Source organism: Saccostrea echinata, unplaced genomic scaffold (assembly GCF_033153115.1).
Source record: "Saccostrea echinata isolate AGI-Se365-2 ecotype Australia unplaced genomic scaffold, CSIRO_AGI_Sech_v1 ptg000009l, whole genome shotgun sequence".
Classification (NCBI taxonomy): Eukaryota; Metazoa; Mollusca; class Bivalvia; order Ostreida; family Ostreidae; genus Saccostrea; species Saccostrea echinata.
The window spans coordinates 7,996,605-8,019,573 of record NW_026889758.1 but is presented as its reverse complement, the minus strand read 5'-3'; the positions used below and the strand labels follow the sequence as shown (position 1 = coordinate 8,019,573).

The window sequence follows — 22,969 nt, the reverse complement described above, 5'->3', positions numbered from 1 at the left end:
CATTACACCATTAATATTGTCCAGAGAACGAAGGCGCATTTGATTCGCATTCGGCAAGAATCTGGGCTCACTTGTGAAGTAAAAAATAAATTGATCTGTCATATGAAAGTTTAGGACTGTTTTGATGTATCGTATTCCTGTGAAAAAGGCAAGGAAATATTTTCCCGATATTGTGTTTTGATTTGCTTATTATTAAGAAATATGGCTAGACGAGTCATTTTGCAAAATATCAAATGCTATATCTGGTCATCTTTCCACAATTTAAAAAAATCATTTGTATGCATTTTAATTCAAAGAAATGAGCAAACATTTGTAAAAATGGAGAGAAGATCTAGGACTATAAAAAAAATCAACTTTTGCCCCAAAAAATCGTATTGTATTAATGTTATTATCGGAATTAAACCCTCGTTTTTTGTGTAGGGTTGATAGGTCAATAGTATGCGTAACCAGTCTAGGGCACTGGGGTATGGAGAAGTCTTTGGTTCGATCCTTGCAACGTTTTCTTACAATCATGTCTTTTGTCAATTTAATTTTATTTACTGATTTAAATTTTAAAATCGATAAATTTTGGTTACGTTGCAAAGAGAGCAGAGCTAAAGAAATTCTTCCAACTTATTGAAACTTTAATTTAATTGCATATAACTACATTTGTATATCCTTTTATTTTATAGGTGTTAATTATTTATGTTGTGTTACTACATGTATATTATCGTGACTATTAAGATAAGCGGACTTAAACATTACAATTTAACAAGATTTTAATGTATCAGTAAACATTTTCCTTTGTGCATAACTTTGTAAAGCCTGTCCTGTTGTGGTCAGCCGACAATCCATTTTCAAAGTGGGGGAGGGAGCAGGAAGGACATTAGAATATTAGATGTACTCTCCATAATATCAGCATTGCTACAATCCCATACCTCACAAGCATATAACTATTATTAGATCAACTATCTCACCAAACAAATACAATTGATCATCTAAAGAAAGGTTTAATTACTCATCTTTTCCCATATACCGTACATAACTGAAGTTTGGTTCCATACTGTTTTGTCTTAATAAATGTAGTAAAAAAATCACATGGTGTACTTCCTTTCAAGAAAGTTTCCATTTTTCACAATACAGTAAAAACTGTTTAAGTAATTCTATAAATGAATGAGAGTGGAATGAGAGACGCAAAATATGTGTAGGCGTGGCCACATCTTGAAGCTCAATCTACATATTTAACATTTTATAGAAAAACATATTCTTGTAGAGTCCTTTGTAAGTTGAATAGCAAGAAACAATTATGGAAGTATGACAGGTGAACTCCGTCACTACTAAACATTTCTTTTGAATCCCAAGTAATCTCTGGGTATTTGATAAAGAACCCACCATTGACAGTGACTAAATGATTCATAAAATTATTGAGTCTGACAGTAGCAAGATTTTGCGCTTTCGAGTTTGAACTAAAACGCCATGAAATTCTTGGCAACATATTTGACCAACCAAGAGTTGTTTTAGGGAGTAGTTGTTTAAGTTTCTTGAGTGTTGAACACATAATGGACCGTAGTTGCAATAATGAAATTTTACCTGTATCATTACCTACACAATGAATAATTAAAATATCTGGTGGAGATTCATACCTTAACAAAAGCTTTATTTTTGGAACAAGTTCAAACCATTTCAAACCTCCCTTCCCTGCCAAAAAATTCTGTAGTTTCTTCGTCTTAAACCTAAAACCACACCATCTAAGGATTTTCTTGCATAGTAGAATGCCCACTTAATAATTGAAGAACCAACAATCCAAATAACCTTTTCACTTCCTATATAAAAATATGAAAAATCAATTGAGGACATCACTTAATCCTAATATACCTTTTGAACGCATTCGAACTCCTTCTACTTTGCTTTTTTTTTTATTTCTGTTTCCGAATGACCGTAAGAGAAACTATCTGACGCGACCCCAATACGGAAAGAGTGAGATTTGTATCGTGAGTTTGGAAGGCCGGCTACTTCAAGTCTTATTGAATACCAAAATTGAAACCTTGTAAAAGGACTACCGTCCATATGTATAAATAATTGGCTGTCAAATTTTGGCCTTGTAGCGATGTACTTTTTCAACCACTCAACTGGACAGATAGAATTCTTTGTTTGTTGCAAAAATACGGATGTCCCTTTCCCAAGTTGGTCAGTTTTTGAGAAGGAAACTCTAAGCTCTATGAAACTTTCCCCAGAATCTTCATTTTTTCTAAACTTTATATGTTTGCGAGAAATAATTGGATTTGCTTGATTTGAACAATTACAAGTAAATTCACCGACTCTAAGAAAAGCATGATAAGCTACTTAAAATGCTGTTGAAAAAAGAATGGCCTCAAAGTTTGACGAACAAACTAAAGATGTTGTTTTTCAAGAATGTGTTTTGTGATAGGAAGTTTACAATCTTTTGAGTGGTTTGACCTTTTGATTCCTTCCAATGATTTTTTAATCAAAAAAAAATTTTTGTGTTGTCACAGAATCCCAATATTTTGTATTTGAAACTTATTCCTGATATATAGGATGAAATGGAAGCATGAGTCAAACCTTGCGGGGATAAATGCGCGATAAACATACAAATGTGTGGTACAGGTGGGGGTCAAATAGAACGCAGTTCATACAAAATTCTAAACGCTCAAAACTTCTTAGACTAGTGGAGTATGTTTGTGTTGTATTTAATGATACCGAATAAAGCGTCAGGCGTTTAATTTCAGCTCCAAGATCATTTTTATAAAATCTTCTGGAATAGGTGTCGGGTGTTGATGGGATTTGGGGGCGAGAACACGAAATTTGGTCCACTGTTTGCGAGAAATAGAATCAGCTATAGCATTGTTATAACCATCTATATGACAAGCTTTAAAGTAAATATTGTTTACCATAGATTGCAAAACCAATGGCCTAACCAATTCCATAACCCGAGGTGATCTTGATGATTTTTTAAAATGGAAATTAAAGCTTTATTGTCAGTGTAAAGCAATATATTCTTGTCGAGGAATTCATTCTTAAATAATAAAATTGCAAGGACAATATATCTGGGTTCTTCCAGCTATCCGGCCAACCAAAATATGCCCATTGCCCATGAAGGTAAACACCGCATCCTAAATGTTGATTGTCTGCACTATCAGTGTATAGATGAAGATGGTCATTAGACTACCAATTAACATTTATGAAATTTAAACTACCATTGAACCTGTGTGTAAAATCTAGCCACACACGAAGGTTGGATTTCATTCCCTTTGCTACCCTAATGAAATGAATATTTTATTCCACACATTATATCACAAAATCTTCTGTTGAAGGCCCTAGCATATGGAATAGCTTTAGCACAAAAATTTAGGGAACCTTCTAAAGATAGTAATTCTCTCAGTGTAAATTCTGTTTTTTGTAACATATCTAGCAGAGAATTCTCCAGATCGATAATTTTTTCTTCAGAAATTCTTATGACCATATTATCTGTATCAATTTCTATACCCAAGAATGTAAGACCTGTTTTTGGACCTTCTGTTTTCTCTTCTGCAAGAGGGATACCAAAATCAGAGCAGGTACTTTTGAATGAAAACATCAACAAGTTACATATTTCTAACGTGCCTCCAGCAAATATGAAATCATCTAAGTAATGGTCCATGTGTGAACTCCAGTTTTTACTTCTACTACCCACTGAATAAAATGTGCAATTTTTTTCCCATAAAGCACAACTAATTAAACAACCCATTGGTAGACACATATCATAAAAATATTGATCATTAAATTTGAAACCAAGTAATTGATGGTCAGAAGGGTAAACCGGAAGTAATTTAAATGTTGATTTAACGTCTATTTTTTTCCAAAATAGTCCCTTTTCCCAGTGCCTCTATCATGTCTCAAAAGAAGTGTAATGAACAGAACAAGATCCAAGGTCAATGAAATCATTAACACTAAAATTGAAAGGATATGAAAGATGGTGGATGAGACGCCAACCCCCATCCTTTTTTGCTACGACCCCAATAGGTGATAGCCTTAAATTAGATCAAGGTTCGTGTTTGAAAGGGCCTGGTATGCGATCTAAAGAAATTTCCTTGTCAATTTTTGCCTTTACCTCTTTAGGGTGATCGTTCACAGAAACTAAATTATTACAGGTTGTTGACACTCTTACACCTTCATAATGCAGATAAAAACCTAATGCAAAACCGTTCTTTAATTCATTAGCTATAGTTTGATTTGGAAAAATTGCCAGGTAAGGACACATATTGTTCAAGTTAATTGGAGTTAAGCCTGTTCTTACGAAGGAACCTGTTGGATATTTGCTGCCTGACTGACGAAAAACTGAGAAGGGAGCTTGAAAAGCCCTTGAGGATGATATCCTCTGTACAGCTTGTTTATCAAGACAATGAATAGCAGGATGTTTGTTTTGACACTTTAGACAATGGTGTTGATATTGACAATTTTGTATGCGACAAGAGCCTTTGTTCTTGTACTCTTAACAAAATTTTGAGTTGCCTTGAGAATTCTTATATACTGACTGAGTATTTGAGGTCAAAAGAAGCCATAGCTCTGGGTCAATTTTGTCCCAGGAAGTACTGTTATCTTTGGCTCTTTTTAATCAAAATTGTCGGTCATATTCTTTCCAACCTAATCCACCAGAAACTCGACTGGCACCGAGTTTTACATCAGTCATATATTTGATAAGACTGATTGATTGATTGATTGAATGTTGTTTAATGTCCCTCTCGAGAATTTTTCACTCGTATGGAGACGCCACCACTTGCCGATGGAGAGCTGCAAATTTTGTCCTATACTAGCAACTACAGCCATTGAGCAGTGAGGGATCTTTTTCGTGCCAGCACCTACTGCGACACGGGACCTCGGTTTATACGGTCTCATCCGAATGACCGGTGTCCACGTCCCACCCGCGACGTAAGGATCAACTCCTTACTTCGCGACTCTAGAGCAGACGCTCTAACAACTGCGCCACGCGGGCGACTTTGACAAGACTGTGAGTTTGATAAATACGTGCTGACAAATATATACTCATATAAATAAAAAATGCATCCAGCCAAGCTTTAATTGTTGTAATTTTGATTGTATTTGCAGGTTTTAATGTAAGTTGACCATTCGTAAATAGAACTCTACTTTCCTGTATTTCAATATCTGTTTGCTTATTTAAAAGTGTATGTAGTTCCACAAATTCCCCTTCCATGATTTTTTGTCTAACTGATTGTGTAACATGCAAACCTAGATCGTCATTTACACCGGTTATGCTCTGAGGTGATGAACATGAAGAGGAAATTGTATCAAAACAAACGACTTGATCTGAATCTGTTAAATTTGGTACATTTGTAGTTGATGTACTATAAAAGACTTTGCTACCATCAGTCGACGATGTGTCAAGACGTTGAGAAATAGGCTAATCGTCTCTATCGTTTTATTGATTTCCGGCAGCATTTTTTCGGCAACTGATGAAACAACTTCCTCTAGATCAGGCATTGACTCCTTGTTTGTTACAGGATCTGTTTCTTGAGATGGCTCTGGGTTCTTTTCTCTCTGTGTTTGACATCTTTTCTTAACGCCCGGTCTTCTAGCTTTCCTGTGAATTTGCGTTTTGCATTAGATGACCTTCCCCCTTCGTCAGTGGAATGCGACTGTTGTCGAGGTTGCATATTCTCTCAATCCAACTGTAACAAATATTGTGACGTCAAACATAAACAGCGATAATGTCATCTACAGCAGTGCATTACGCGCACATATCTAAGGCGCGGATCTCAGGCACAGCAGTAACCATCGCTATAATATTTGGATTTAATTCGTAAAGGAAATAAATCTTATTATCTATGTAGATTGTACCTTAAGTAATCATAAGAAACAAATTTTAGCTAGCTATAGATTAAGTACTTCACAAATCATAAATTACCACTTGAAACTGGAAGATAGGAAGGGATACTGAAAGAGAAGAAATATGCCTTTTGTGTAAAAACGACATATATTTTATGTTGTAACAAGTTAAAACATGAAAGAAAATTGTAAATTCCCTAATATTATATGTCATCGTAAATCTGTGTCAACCGGAAGTGTCATGGACTGAATACGAAAACCAATCAGTGGTTCGACTTCTATACGATACAAGTAGAGCTTTTTCAAAAAGCTTACCGTCTTTAGCAACAACCTTTAAACAGTAAACTGACCTAAACCTATCAGGCCGTATAATTCTTGAAAATTTCTTGGCTTTGTATTTCTTCATTAGTTTTTTTTTCTGACATAAGCCCTATTAAGTGAAAAGTTAACAGATGCTCGACTGTCTCTGTAAACTTCAACTCTGCAGCCGAGATCATTCGGCAAACCTCGGCTGATTCCGTCACCTTTGTGATATGTAAGATGAAGTACATGTACATGTACGAATCAGCCGAGGTGTTACCGAGTGCTACCGAGATAGAAAGACAATGCAAAGGGGAAAAGAATAAGTACAAGCTGTAAAGCTTGCATGCAATAAGGATCAATTCTGTTAACAATGAAAATATAGAAACTTTTTTTTTGGGGTAATTGCTGTAAAAAAAAAAAAAAAAAACTAGCATGTTAATTACTCCCAATTTCCACTGTTCGTTTTGTCATATTTTTTTACGATTGAAAATCTTGAAAAATTGTTAAGTCGTACGAAAATTAGAGCATCAGAAAATTATCTCCCTTGCCTTGAACAGTATTTCAACCATTGAAATAATTGAAAATTTTCTCATCATGCAATTTCTACCAATCACAAAAGAGAGGAAGTGCATAGTCCGAAGACTGTAAAATACTTCAACTCTGTATACCGTCTTCCAAGGAAGACGGTAATAAAAGTCATATCATTCTTCATCAACAGGGGAATAGGGTCACTGACCACCAGATAAGGTCTTTCGGATGAGATCTTTTAAATTAAGTTCCCGTGTCAAGGTAGGCTTTGATACGTTAAAGAAACATCACTGCTCAATGCCCTGAGTGCCGAGTAAGAGGTCTAAATCTGAAGCCCTTCATCGGCATACTGTGACATATATATATATATATATATATATATATATATATATATATATATATATATATATATATATATATATATATATATATATATATATATGAGTGAAAATTTTCAGAATGGGACTTAAACAACGTATAATTATTCAATCAATGTTGAGATAAGATCTAATAACTAAGTGTGGGATCAAACGGTAATCGGTTTATGATTTAGCCGGAATAAAACAAAAAGCGCAAGCTCTTTGAAAAAGCTTAATGTTTTTCGTATAATAAGTTCCCATGTTAATTTTCTTTTGCTCGCCTTATCTTTTACTTGACTTTTGTCGTATGTAAGACAATTGATAAAGAATTTTAAAATGCACGCTTCTATGAGATGTGATCAATATGTTTTGAATATAGAGACAGGTGAATAAGTTCACAATAAAAAAAAAAAAACATGGTTTACCTATTGTTTAAAACAATTCAGTCATGTTATTAATAACAGAGACTGAAAATAAGGTAATAATGTAATGCAAACTGTCACAAACCAAGTGTGAATAAACATAAAAAACTAATTCAAATTATAAGAGAATCGAATGCATCTAAAATCATGAAATACACTTTTAATAAAGACTTTTTCAGGTGTAAGGATTTATTTGCATATGTAAATTGTTACATTACTGACGTCCTTTCATATTGATTTTTGCTCGTCAGTTTGTGACATATAGCAAGTCTTATTTCTAATTATACTTCCCATACGCAAAGACTTCTGGAGTGAAAAATAAAATTGTCACCTATGAACAATCTCATGTTTCGTTCCGCATTACATTTAATTGTCTGGATGATTATTGGGATTTTTTCGTCCGAGAAAAGTAAGATACTTAATTATGAATTAAAAAAAAATGGTTTTGCAGCAATGAATATTTGTAGAAATTCATGCTTTTTTTCTTTTTAAATAACTTGCCTTCTACATTTGTTTATTCATATATTCTTTTGTCTGTTTGATACACAGTGTCAAATTATTTACATACAACAGATACTTCGAACAGATAATATCTTTGAAGTTAAACGATTACAAAATTTATTTTTAAGCAGATGATGGGGACACAAAATAAACAAATAAATAAACAAACAAAAAAGCTTCTTAATTCCATGTCTTTCTATGATGCAGTATTAAATCAAATAAAAAAAATAATCAAGAAAAAGACATGAAAGTTAAAGTAATTTTTTCATATAATGCTAGTCGTTTATTGAGGTCATTATATAATTACCGTTGCATGTTGTATGAACAGGTGAAGAAATTCTTGTAAAACCAACATCAAGTTTCTCCTTGACAATATCTATACATCTTTCGGAGATCTAAATCAAGTCTTCAAACAATCTATTGGGATTTCCTTGGTTTCTAATTTGCTCCATTTTTAGCAGACTTGTTTTTGTACTCATATGAAGAAAATTTTATTCAAAAGCTTTTACATGAAGTCTCTTGCCGTGGCTCTCTATTCGACTAATTTCTAAAACTAGACCGGCTATTGACAATAAGTTGATGATACGAGGATATCAACAATCTAATTTAGCATTCTGCAAATTTTATTTTCGATACAATGACCTTCTTTGCAAATACATCTGACGCTAAGTCAAGTGCTGACTGAAGTCTTTCAAACAAATTGTTGTCCTCCGTGGCACCTAATCCCACCTCTGTTTTCAGAGATCCTTGTTGGCTTGCTGAAATCGACTTTTGAGAATGGTCACCATTTGTTAAGGTCTTCCGCTCCAGGCGGAAGACCTTCTACTGATTCTGATGGTTAAGATTATTAAGGTCTTCCGCTCCAGGCGGAAGACCTTCTACTGATTCTGATGGTTAAGATTATTCTTATTATTCTTTTTTTTTTTTTTCCTAGACGCCAACTTTGAGACCTCATATCTTGCTCATTTCTCAACGGATTTTGCTCAAATTTGCAGGGTTTAAAGACGTTACAAAATTCTATCAGAATGCTGTCAAACATTTCAAAAACCCACTTCCGCTTTTGGGTTATCTCCCTTTAAATGAAAATTTACTAGGCTTCATTTCCAGACAAAGGCTCAGAGACTACTGAAGCTGGAGTAGAAATTCTACCGAATTTAAATAATAGAAGCACTAAAGTTGTGCACATCGGTTTTTGTTTTTCAATTTCTGTATTCAAAATGGCGCTAGAAAGGGATCAAAAATTAGAACGCCAAAAAGAGCGAAAATTTACACATATTTTCCTTTTTATCTTCTAAACTAAAATATTTTGATAAAACATGTAGAATAAAAGTTGTGCACAATTTTAAGGCCTTTCATTTGAGACCACTAAAAAGGGTCTGGCCCCTAAAATTAGGGGTCTTGGGCCCTTTAAAGTTTTTGCTTTATAGCTCAAAAACGGTAAATATTTCGAAATAGCTGCCGTAATTAAAGTTGTTATTTAACATCTTATTGATCTCAAGAAAATGTTATTTTGTTTGAGTCTTGTGTTCTAAATGAGCTAGAAGCATAACACATATACAGGTAAGTGTTTTCATTCAGCAAGTAAACAAGAGCTCTTCATGCGTGTAATTAAAATAAACTTACTATAAATAATAAATCTTGCTATATTAGATGCTAATATTCTTTAGAATCAGGTTTTTGAAGTATTTTGTGCTTTATTTCCAAATTATTTACTGACAACTTTCCCTTTTATTTTGTTTGTTTTCAAATTTGGATAAACCAGTCTACTAAACAGGGAAAAAAAGATAACCTTTTCTTCTTATCATATAAAAACAAACAATAAAGTTAGAAAATAAAACAAAACTTTAGACATAGACTATTCACAGCCATTAAGTACACGCCTTTTACATTCACCTCGTGTGTTTACAATTATGTAACTCCTCCCTCGATAGCGCGTGGCAAAGGAGGTCACCGAGGATCAATCGGCGTGTGAACCAGCGACCTAAGGTCATACACAAAACAAACCATAGAATGGCCATTCCAAATACATTTTAACTAAGTGATGAGTGGATAAATATGTTTAATCTTTCAGATTATTTCGTATCTTTGATTAAGTCGCTAGTACATTTCGATTTATATTTTATTCGCTCAATTACAAGAAAGTTGCATATTTATTCTTATAAACATTGCATTGTTGAGATAATTGCGCTTTGTGGAAAATTACTTTAAAATCATTTCGAATCTTTCATATGATTCCGTCTTACTGTTTAATTATCACTCGCTCGTTTTAATCAGCTAGTCTTAAGTGCCTTTCACTTATTCACTTCAAATTCAATGCATTTTGAATGCCGAAAAGACCACTTTGTTTGCGTATTAAAGAAACAGTTTATTTATCTCTCTTATATATTTTATTATTTAACGAGTTGCTATTTCTTTCATGAACATTAAACAGGATGTATATAATTAAAAACGATAATTGTATGTAGAGGTCACATTTTTAATCGTCAGGAAAATCGAAAATAAAATTAAGTACTTTTGAGTTTGTATTATTTTCTTCCTAACTTACAATATTATTGCATACAAAATACTAGGTCGGACGCGTGTAACTTAACCGCCTCAATATTTCACTTGTATTTGAAAATTCTATCGAGCGTCGAATGAATTTTACCAGTTAAAAAGTGTACCAAAAAAGAACCCTTCCTATGCAGTTTTCTTTGGGAATCAATTGGCTTAGATAGTCTACTCCGACATGTGTTGACAAAACTCACGCAATGAGAAGCATGGATACATTTCAAACTTGTGACCTCTTGGTCCGTGCATGTGAATATTACGCATGGCAATTAGTGTCTGGAAAACGAAGTATGTTTTATAAGTTATTTGACAGGTTAAGATTTGTTCTCATTCCAAATTAAATACAAACACAAACCCTTTATTTTCTTTGTTATTTTATACCGTCAGTTATATCAGATAGATTGTTTTAAAAACGCTTTGTTTAGGAAGATTAATCTTATGCATTTGTTTTATTTCATCTAATAAATTGAATTTACCCATGACACAAATTATTGGTACATGCATGTAAGTACGCGTAAATGCGATTTAATTTGTTTATGCGGAAGAGCGCCCAAAATAAATTCACTTCGAACTCTGGAATTTCCCCATTTTACTGTTTAAATCATAGGTCCACTCAGCTGACGAGTTGTTTTGATAACGGTAATAAATTATATATTCAAATCCTGGCCAGCGATCGTTACGGTTGGTGACATTGCAATTAAACAGGTCGATACTAAGGTACTAAGATACTAATGGGTGTATATATTTTCACCTAATATGTTTTCATTGTTTTCATAAGAAGTAAATTGCTGGAGGATATCATGTTCTCCCTGATCACATTGATAGCGTGTAGAAAGAGCGGTATATGAACACACGCTTTTGTGTACAAGCAAACGTGTAAACCAAAAGGATGGGGAAAAAACGACGAAATAAAAACATTTCTCTATTAACTGAAATTATTGTCTTTAGACAGATAAAAATAAATGACTATCCGCCTGAGAACATGTGAAAATTATACCCAAATACAATGTAACGAAGGATTTTGGGTTTAATCCCGAGTACACAATTATAGCAATGATGTGTACATGTACATGCAGAATACCTCTTTTTTATCCTTCGTCCATGTGTTCCTCCTTAGCGGAAAAAATTATCAGTAAATTATATTATACCGAACGAGGTTGAAAAATGCCGAACTTTATTTCTTAAAATTAACAGCAATTATCCGACTTTTCTCATATCACTATAAAAATGCCGTAAAAACTAAAACCGTCTGGTTTGACTTTGTCAACGCGTTTTAGATCGGGTTTGAGATTTTTATTAAATGTCGGGAGTATTTCGCTTATTCTGCAAGTCCGTATAATGAAAGAAAACACTGACAGATTTAGAGAAGGTTCAGGGGGCCTGCCCCCACTGGCGGATTTAAGTGGGGCTTGGGGGCGCAGGCCCCCCCCCCTAAAATTTTCAAAATATGACATGACTAATATTAATAATGCCATACTTTGGTTTTATAATTAATGGTCAATTAAAAAATGGTAATTTTATTTTATGACCAAGTATCAGTTTTCTTAAAAATCAAGTCTGAAAACCTTGCATTCCCTAGGCTATGAATATTATCTCATAATTATTCAAAGCGGAAAACGTCTCCAGATTTCGTTTGAAGGGTAGACAGCACTTGTCAATTTCCTATGATGATGCAAAGAAAAATACTGCAATATTTAAAGGCTGGTCGAAGGTAAATAACATTCGGCAAACCTCGGCTGATTCCGTCACCTTCATCCAGATGAGGTACGAATCGGCCGAGGTGTACCGAGTGATCGGTAAATAAATGAATTTAAAATCAGAAGGTCTACGTTACAAACCTATCCACTGATTGATGTATTTATTTATCAAATGGTGTAACTATGCAGTAATTTAGTTACATAGATACAAGACTTTTTTTTAACGTCAGGATATAGGTTAGGATGGTCACAGACGAGTGTAACTTCGACCACCTGGTTAATTTCGACTGTTCATAAATACCTTAAAATAATTTGTTTATAACCCATTATAGTGTACACACATCTATTTTATGCAGAAAGAAAATGCATTTTTCATATACAAATCAATGTTGATAATAATAGGCGAAATTTATTTCTTTACTGGAAAATTACACCCAAGAAGAAACTTTATCGCCCGAAAAATTACGGACGACTTTTTTAAACCATTGCGGGGAATTATCAGTTTATCACCTCTAAAAATATCTTGTATATACAGGAAGACACAGTGGATATTCCTGGCGTGAAATTTATCAACTATGTTTAAATTTGCAACTTAAATTCATACCTTTTAAATTTATAGTATTTAGTTTTTACAAATAAAATGCAAATCAGCTGAACAGAAATCGGCCGAAGTTACCCTTGGCATGAATACGGCGTCAGCAGGTAACTCAGTTCGACCAATGAAAATGACGCAATGCTATTTGTTACCAGAAAAAAATCATGACCACCATCCGTATAAAAAAAGTATTAGGATAATATTATGTACAAGAATACTACGTAGAAACTAGTTCTATAACCCTGAAAAAATCATCTGTTTTGTTTACATGCGGTTTAGATGCCTGCGCATATATATATATATATTTGTAGCATGCCTTGATAAATCAGTAAATAAGTCTCTAGGCACCTGGTGCACTTAATGTCTTCAAATTAGGTACATTTTGAAAATTGCTTTTTTTTCTTTTTGTCAGCATTTTTTCACAATCTTTTATGTTTTACAACAGAATAATTTAAATTAATATATATGTATTTTTTTTAAATTAGAGATGACGCGAATAATTTCATTTATATTTGCACATCGATCGAAAATACCCCGTGTGCAGTTGAAGCTACCCAACACACATATCTTGTAAATCGAACACATTTATTTTATATCATGACGAATAATACATATAACACAATGTAATCTGAACAATAAAAGGTATTCCGAAGGAAAAATAATCCAGTAAATGTTGAGCGTATTACATGTTTCACAGTGACTTTTTCGTCTGTGAAGTTTGGGGAAATTAGCCTGGTAGGATAGCTACTCGCTTTTTCTACTGTTATGCTAAATTGGCAAAGAGAAACAATTCCGATAAAAGTTGAACGATGTTTATTATAAAGTCAGCAGATAGAAAGTGAATTTTATAAAAGTTGTTACACAAAAAAAATTATAATAAACAGTACAAGTAATTATCGAATAAACAATGTCAGATAAGTAAATAACTTTTGAAACAACCTGTAGCGAAACCCGCTAAGAGAAGGTACGATTACTAAAACAACAAATAAAGATCGATCGGTTACGTGAAATCAGTCATGCATAGCGCTTATCAAAGTTTTTACGGTTACAAAAGTTAAAAATCAAAAGTAGACAATAAAATCAGAAAACTTACAAACATTTGACTCCAAAGACAATGTTTACAAAACTTCGGGAAAATTTAGTTACCTTCTCTGACTAGAGAGTTCCGAACAGGGAACATAATTCATAAGCGGTAAAATTAAATTGCCAAAAAATTTATACAAATAGAAAAATTCCAAAAACACTATTTCGTGAGTAATTCAACAAAGAAATGATTGCTAGTAATGAATTATATAATTTTAAACATTATTTGAACATTAAATGAAACCAGCAATTTGAAATTAATAAAACATTTCAGATATTTAAAAATGAAGTGTAAGTCAAATGAACAAAGTAATTTATCCTAATTCCGTATCAAAAATACTTTATAGGAAATCATTAAAATATAAATTAAAAATAACTATAATGAAAATGAAATTAAATCTAATCTTTAACTTTCAAATAAAAAAAAACACAAGCTTACCTAAACTGGCAAAGAGAAACAATTCCGATTTAAGTTGAACGATGTTTATTGTAAAGTCAGCAGATAGAAAGTGAATTTGCTAAATTCACAATCTATCCGGACTCTACATCGGAATTGAACTCTTGACCAATCAGGAAGCTTGTTACAAAAATTACTGCAGGTAAGTGGGCAATTTCTTTTGATAGGCTTGACACTGATTACTTACATTATCTAAGAGCCGAAAGGTGATGAAGTCAAGATTGTTATAGTTAGTTTTAAATTCTATGAATTCTAAAACTTTAATGTAACACATGTAATAGGCAGTGACATACTTGAACAAATCTAAATATAAAAAAATAACCGGTCGAAATTACACCACCCTACCCTACAGTGTATCTGTGATATATGTATAATACTTATAAAAACAAACGTTGCAATATTTAATTTTTCAATATTCAGATATTCTTTGTGTATCATTGTGCTCGTTTATTTCATACTGCTATAAAGGGAACTGCACGTTACAGCGTGTTTGTTTATATTGTTTCGTTGGCTGCGGTGGAGATACATGTGTAGGTCAGTGAATGGAATTTAAAAAAAACAACAACACTTTTTGGAATAACATTAGAGTTACATACAAATGTCAGGTTGACTAGCATCCTTGCTGAAATAATAATGATTCAGAACGACTTCTGACATACACGAAGTTCGGAGATTCACGAAGTTCCGAGATACACAAAGTTTCTGCTTTCTCAAGAGTAAATTTGAAATAAAAATTATCAAATGATTAATAAATTTGTACATTATTCTTAAGCAGACGTGAAATTCCTACAAAGACTTTAGAGTATTGTAAGTTACAAACTTAATTCATATCTTATAGGCTTTTGTGTAAAGGAAGTAATCAATACAACTATTTTTGTGTCTGGTTTTACTGACTCTTAAAATTCACGAAAACCCAGGAGCTTCCGGGGGCTTCGCGCCCTGGGCCACCACCAGGGCTTCGCCCTGGACCCACTGGGGGCCTTAAGGCGGCCCCCAGACCCCCTGCCTGAACGAAGTTATCCACCCCCCCCCATCACAAATCCTATATCCGCCCATGGCCCCCTTTTGTATCCAAAATATACACAAGATTTAATAAATCAATTTATAATGTGGCTTTGGGCCCCTACCCCGACACAAAACTGGTCGGTCCCCCTTTTCAAGATTCCTGTTTCCGCCACTGAAAAAGAATGTGTTGTTCTCTTGGATGTCGATATCTGAATTATGTTTTATTTAAACACATAGTCTTATATATCATGGGCGCCAATAATAGGACGATTATTTGTTTTTTAAAATAAAGTGGTTCTTACAGATGTTAAAAAACCTTATAAACGGCTAAATAATTATTTAATTCATCTACAACAAATGTTAGTTTAGTTCTTTGCTTTCATAATCTAACTTTTTATAAATTAACACGAAAGTCGTGCGATCGTATACAAATACTCAGAAGCAATCTTTCATATTTAATGAACGTATAGGTGAATAAATTTCCTCTCATCACTATACGTAAACCCCCATCCTCGAAATAAATAGAATGTTTTCCTTCGCAGTCGGTTGGTTTTACCAGGTACATGTCAGTACAAGTGAGGATGGAGCTTTATAGAAGCAGGTGATGAATTCCGAGAGAAAGGCACTGCCTATTTTATATACATGTACATTCTTAGGGACCTGCTTTTCTGAACCGATCTCACTGTTATTCAAAGACATAGCTAGAAATTCTCTCTCTCTCTCTCTCTCTCTCTGAAATGCAGGCCCGTCGATTGTAAAAAAAAAAATGACAAAATAATTTCAATTTTTAATAAGTATCTCATCTCCCAAGCCAAAGACCCAAGTAAGCTTTTGCTGTTCATAATTCTTCATCTTTGTTTGCTATATTGGTGTATATAAGCATTATCGTCGTTGTTGTTCTAAAGCTACTCGTAAATTTTTCTCATTTTTATCTTATCAAGAACCACTGGGCCATAACAACGAAAATTAACACAGAATATTTTTGGTAAAGTTTTGTTCAAATGAAGGGTCACATCCTCTTTTAACGGATACATGTAGAAAAAATTAGATGGGGTCCAGGCGCAGATCAAGGAATTTTTTTCCACGGAGGGGGGGGGGGGGGGGGGGAGGGGAGGGGATCCCAATAAAAAAAAATATTTCAACCCAGAAATTTCTTGACGAGCCAAAAAAGAAACTCTTTTCCCAAACGTGAAAAACCTATTTCGTGTGTGTGTTTGTGTGTGTGTATGGGGGAGGGGGGGGGGGGCGTTGACTTTTAAAGCTTCATATCGAAGACTTTTCATACCATTTTAACACCGATCCGCGTTTTCGAGGAAGGGTCCGTGTTTTCTAAGGGGGGGGGGCATGGTCAGTTTTACTTGTTAGCTCACCTGAGCTGAAAGCTCAAGTGAGCTTTTCTGACCACCCGTCGTCCGTCCGTCTGTCTGTCCGTCCGTCTGTAAACTTTTCACATTTTCAACTTCTTCTCAAGAACCACTGGGCCAATTTTAACCAAACTTGGTACAAACTATCCTTGGGGGAAGGGAAGTTTAAATTTTTAAAATAAAGGACCAAGTCCCCTTACAAGGGGAGATAATCAAGAAAAGACAAAAATAGGGTGGAGTCATTAAAAAATCTTCTTCTCAAGAACCACTGGGCCAGAAAAGCTGAAACTTACGTGGAAGCATCCTGGGATAGTGAAAATTTTAAATTGTTAAAGTCATGACCCCCGGAGGTAGGGCGGGGCCACAATAGGGAATCCAAGTTTTACATTGAAATATATAGGAAAAATCTTTAAAAATCTTCTTCTCAAGAACCACTGGGCCAGAAAAGCTGAAACTTATGTGGAAGCATCCTCAAGTAGTGTAGATTCTAAATTGTTCAAATCATGACCCCTGGGGGTAGGGCGAGGCCACAATAGGGAATACAAGTTTTACATTGAAATATGTAGGAAAAATCTTTAAAAATCTTCTTCTCAAGAACCACTGGGCCAGAAAAGCTGAAACTTATGTGGAAGCATCCTCAAGTAGTGTAGATTCTAAATTGTTCAAATCATGACCCCCGGGGGTAGGGCGTGGCCACAATAGGAAATACAAGTTTTACATTGAAATATATAGGAAAAATCTTTAAAAATCTTCTTCTCAAGAACCACTGGGCCAGAAAAGCTGAAACTTATGTGGAAGCATCCTCAAGTTGTGTAGATTCTAAATTGTTCAAATCATGACCCCTGGGGGTAGGGCGAGGCCACAATAGGGAATACAAGTTTTACATTGAAATATGTAGGAAAAATCTTTAAAAATCTTCTTCTCAAGAACCACTGGGCCAGAAAAGCTGAAACTTATGTGGAAGCATCCTCAAGTAGTGTAGATTCTAAATTGTTCAAATCATGACCCCTGGGGGTAGGGCGTGGCCACAATAGGAAATACAAGTTTTACATTGAAATATATAGGAAAAATCTTTAAAAATCTTCTTCTCAAGAACCACTGGGCCAGAAAAGCTGAAACTCATGTGGAAGCATCCTCAAGTAGTGTAGATTCTAAATTGTTCAAATCATGACCCCTGGGGGTAGGGCGAGGCCACAATAGGGAATCCAAGTTTTACATTGAAATATATAGGAAAAATCTTTAAAAATCTTCTTCTCAAGAACCACTGGGCCAGAAAAGCTGAAACTTATGTGGAAGCATCCTGGGGTATTGTAGATTCTAAATTGTTCAAATCATGACCCCTGGGGGTAGGGCGAGGCCACAATAGGGAATACAAGGGGGGAAGTCTGGTAATGAACAGCATGGCCAAAGTTACTCAGGTGAGCGATGTGGCCCATGGGCCTCTTGTTTAGTATATACATTTAACTGCCCCCAACCCCCTCTAGATCCGCGTATGGGGTCATTTGAAAATAGTATTCTCAAGAATCCCTGGACTAGAATGAGAAAATTTCCAACATAGCATACATTCATTTTTTTTTTCAAATATTGATTCCAGGGAGAAGGTTTGGGCCGGAAAGAGTTTTCATAATTTAACAAAGGAATTTATATATCCCCCCAAACGAAGTGTGTGGGTTTGGGGTGGGGGTGTTTTGAGTCTTTTGGAATCTCACTGTCCGTCTGCCTAGCTGTCCGTCTGTACGTGATAGTTCGCCAAGGATATTATAACTTTGTTATGAAGAAACTGGAAGGTCATACTTGGTACAAAGATTACTAATGATCCGAAGGTGTGTCATGGTTTTGATCCAACATCATTCCAGCAAGTTCAAGGTCATTGGAAAAAAAATAGCAAGTATCATACTTGATACAGAAATTGCGTTAGACAAAATTAAAGGGTTTGACACGACTTTCATCCAAGGTCATTCCTGTAAGTTCAAGGTCACTGACAGAAAACTGTAAGATTACTGTATGTGTTATAACTTTTGAAGCTCATACTTGGAACAAAGATTGCTTATGATCCACCGGTTTGAGGTAACATAGTACTAGACTGGCAGAAGTGGCAAAATTCGTGCCTGGATTATAAATTTATAAGGGGTGGGAGGAACACAGGAAACTTTTTCTCAGATTGCTTGAGATGGGTTTTCCTGACCTTGAACAAAGGTTTTTTCGGCAAGTTCAAGGTCACTGGCAGATAAATATATTTTTTTTTTCCACATGCTATAACTTTGTTATATAAAATCACTGGAAGCTTTTACTTGATACAGAGATTGTTTATGATCCAAGAATGTGTTTTGACCTTGATCCAAGGTCTTTCTGGCAAGTTCAAGGTCACTGACAGAAAAGTGCAATATTCTTTTTCAGGTATATCTTTGTCATTGGGTATCACTGGAAACTCATAATTTGTTCAAAGGTTGTTTTTGACCTTAACGTAGGTCATTTAGGCAAGTTCAAGGTCACTGATATAAGTGTAAAATTCAAAAAGGTCTAGTCACCCAAGTGGCGCAGTGGTAAGAGTGTCTGCTCTAGAGTCGTGGATTATGGAGTTGATCCTTACGTCGCAGGTTCGAATCCCACTGTGGGACGCAGAGACTGATCCTTCGGATGAGACCGTACAAACTGAGGTCCCGTCTGGCAGTAGGTGCTGGCACGAAAAAGATCCCTCACTGCTAAATGGCCATGTGTGCCGAGTATAGGTCAAAATTTGCAGATCTCCATCGGCAAATGGTGGCGTCTCCATATGATTGAAAAATTCTCGAAAGGGACGTTAAACAACATACAAACAAATAAACAAAAAGGTCTATGCTTTTGTAATAGAAAAAATTGCATGCATTTGCATTTCACTGAAAAGATGATAAATATATCATCCAGAGTGTGTAATGGCCTTGACTTAAATTCGAGGTCACTTAGAATATGATGTTTTGGATGAATAGTCTGAAAGAATACGTGACTGTGATTTTTTTTTTATGTCGGTGACATAAAGATGGTGTTTGCTCTTAACCAGCTGCAGAATGTGTCATGGCTTGACGCAAAGTTATTTGGACAAGTTCAAGTTCACTGACAGGGGAATTTTACATTCCTTTACTGTCTTTCTACATTGAAAGTTGATGCCCCTTACAGGATTGTTTATAACCTTAAAATGTTGCATGACCTTGACTCAAGGTCGCTCTGTCCTGTCCGGAGCTCCGACGGAAGACCTATTCGTTGCATTGCAACGAGCTCGGCTCTAGTTCTTATTATTCTTTTTTTTTTTCCTAGACGCCAACTTTGAGACCTCATATCTTGCTCATTTCTCAACGGATTTTACTCAAATTTGCAGGGTTTATAAACGTTACAAAACTCTATCAGAATGCTGTCAAACACTTCAAAAATTCACTTCCGCTTTTGGGTTATCTCCCTTTAAATGAAAATTTAGGACGCTTCATTTCCAGACAAAGGCTCAGAGACTACAAAAGCTGGAGTAGAAATTCTACCGAATTTAAATAATAGAAGCACTGAAGTTGTGCATATCGGTTTTTGTTTTTCAGTTTCTGTATTCAAAATGGCGCTAGAGAGGGGTCAAAAATTAGAACGCCAAAAAGAGCGAAAATTTACACATATTTTCCTTTTTATCTTCTAAACTAAAAATATTTTGATAAAACATGTAAAATAAAAGTTGTGCACAATTTTAAGGCCTTTCATTTGACACCACTAAAAAGGGTCTAGCCCCTAAAATTAGGGATCTGGGGCCCTTTAAAGTTTTTGCTTTATAACTCAAAAACGGTAAATATTTCGAAATAGCTGCCGTAATTAAAGTTGTTATTTAACATCTTATTGATCTCAAGAAAATGTTATTTTGTTTGAGTCTTGTGTTCTAAATGAGCTAGAAGCATAACACATATACAGGTAAGTGTTTTCATTCAGCAAGTAAACAAGAGTTCTTCATGCGTGTAATTAAAATAAACTTACTATAAATAATAAACCTAGCTACATTAGATGCTAATATTCTTTAGAATCAGGTTCTTGAAGTATTTTGTGCTTTATTTCCAAATTATTTACTGACAACTTTCCCTTTTATTTCGTTTGTTTTCAAATTTGGATAAATCAGTCTACTAAACAGGGAAAAAAAGATAACCTTTTCTTCTTATCATATAAAAACAAACAATAAAGTTAGAAAATAAAACAAAACTTTAAACATAGACTATTCACAGCCATTAAGTACACGCCTTTTACATTCACTTTGTGTGTTTACAATTATGTAACCCCTCCCTCGATAGCGCGTGGCAAAGGAGGTCACCGAGGACCAATCGGCGTGTGAACCAGCGACCTAAGGTCATACACAAAACAATCCATAGAATCGCCATTCCAAATACATTTTGTTAACTAACTGATGAGTGGATAAATATGTTGAATCTTTCATACTATTTCGTAATATCTTTGATTAAGTCGCTAGTACATTTCAATTTACATGTTACAAGAAAGTTGCATATTTATTTTTATAAACATTGTATTTCTCGATGTTGAGATAATTGCGCTTTGTGGAAAATTACTTTAAAATCATTTCGAATCTTTCATATGATTTCGTCTTACTGTTTATCACTCGCTCGCTTTAATCAGCTAGTCTTAACTGCCTTTCACTTATTCACTTCAAATTCAATGCATTTTGAATGCCGAAAAGACCACTTTGTTTGCGTATTAAAGAAACGGTTTATTTATCTCTCTAATGTTATTATTTAACAAGTTGCTATTTCTTTCATGAACATTAAACAGCATGTATATAATTATCACGATAATTGTACGTAGAGGTCACATTTTTAATTGTCAGGAAAATCGAAAATAAAATTAAGTACTTTTGAGTTTGTATTATTTTCTTCCTAACTTACAGTATTATTGCATACAAAATACTAGGTCGGACGCAAGTAAGCTAAATATTTCACTTGTATTTGAAAATTCTATCGAACGTCGAAAGAATTTTACCCGTTAAAAAGTGTACCAAAAAACCCTTCCTATGCAGTTTTCTTCGGGAATCAATTGGCTTAGATAGTTTGTTCCGACATGTGTTGACAAAATTCACGCAATGAGAAGCCATACATTTCGAACTTGTGACCTCTTGGTCAGTGCATGTGAAGATTACGCATGGCAGTTAGTGTCTGGAAAACGAAGTATGTTTTATAAATGATTTGACAGATTAAGATTTGTTCTCATTCTAAATTAAATACAAACACAAACCCGTTATTTTCTTTGTTATTTTATACCGTCCCTTATATCAGACAGATTATTTTAAAAACGTGTTGTTTAGGAAGATTAATCTTATGCATTTGTTTTATTTCATCTAATAAACTGAATTTACCCATGAATTACTGGTACATGCATGTAAGTACGCGTAAATGCGGTTTTATTTGTTTATGTGGAAGAGCGCCCAAAATAAAGACACTTCGAACTCTGGAATTTCCCTATTTTACTGTTTAAATCATAGGTCCGCTCAGCTGACGAGTTGTTTTAATAACGGTAATAAATTATATTCAAGTCCTGGCCAGCGATCGTTACGGTTGGTGACACTGCAATTAAACAGGTCGATACTCAGGTACTAAGATACTAACGGGTATATATATTTTCACCTAATATGTTTTCATTAAGTGTTTTCATAAGAAATAAATTGCTGGATGATATCATGTTCTCCCTGATCACATCGATAGCGTGTAGAAACAGCGGTACATGAACACACGCTTTTGTGTACAAAGCAAACGTGTAAACCAAAAGGATGGGGAAAAAACGACGAAATAAAAACATTTCTCTATTAACTGAAATTATTGTCTTTAGACAGATAAAAATAAATGATTATCCGCCTGAGAACATGTGAAAATTATACCCAAATACAATGTAACGAAGGATTTGGGGTTTAATCCCGAGTACACAATTATAGCAATGATGTGTACATGTACATGCAGAATACCGCTTTTTTATCCTTCGTCCATGTGTTCCTCCTTAACGGAAAAAATTATCAGTAAATTATATTATACCGAACGAGGTTGAAAAATGACGAACTTTATTTCTTAAAATTAACAGCAATTATCAGACTTTTCTCATATCACTGTAAAAATGCCCTAAAAACTAAAACCGTCTTTTTGACTTTGTCAACGCGTTTGATAGATAATGAAAAAAAAAAAAAAAAACGCTGGCAGATTTAGAGGAGGTTCAGGGGGCCTGCCCTCTTTTGTATCAAAAATATACACAAGATTTAATAAATCAATTTTTTTATGTGGGTTTGGGCCC

At 34.5% G+C, this 22,969-nt stretch overlaps 1 protein-coding gene and 1 pseudogene across 1 annotated transcript in view; one reads left to right on the top strand and one right to left on the bottom strand.

Moving 5' to 3' along the window:
- Window positions 1-4,113: 4,113 nt before the first annotated feature.
- LOC133181521 (uncharacterized) lies at window positions 4,114-5,475 on the bottom strand (annotated as a pseudogene).
- Window positions 5,476-7,789: 2,314 nt separating this feature from the next.
- Window positions 7,790-22,969, top strand: part of LOC133181520 (neuropilin-1a-like) — a 45,088-nt gene continuing 29,908 nt past the window's right edge. The window contains exon 1 of the mRNA XM_061316008.1: window positions 7,790-7,841. Within this exon, the coding sequence (XP_061171992.1) occupies window positions 7,811-7,841 (31 nt within the window). The 5' untranslated portion in view covers window positions 7,790-7,810. The remainder of the gene's footprint in view (window positions 7,842-22,969) is intronic.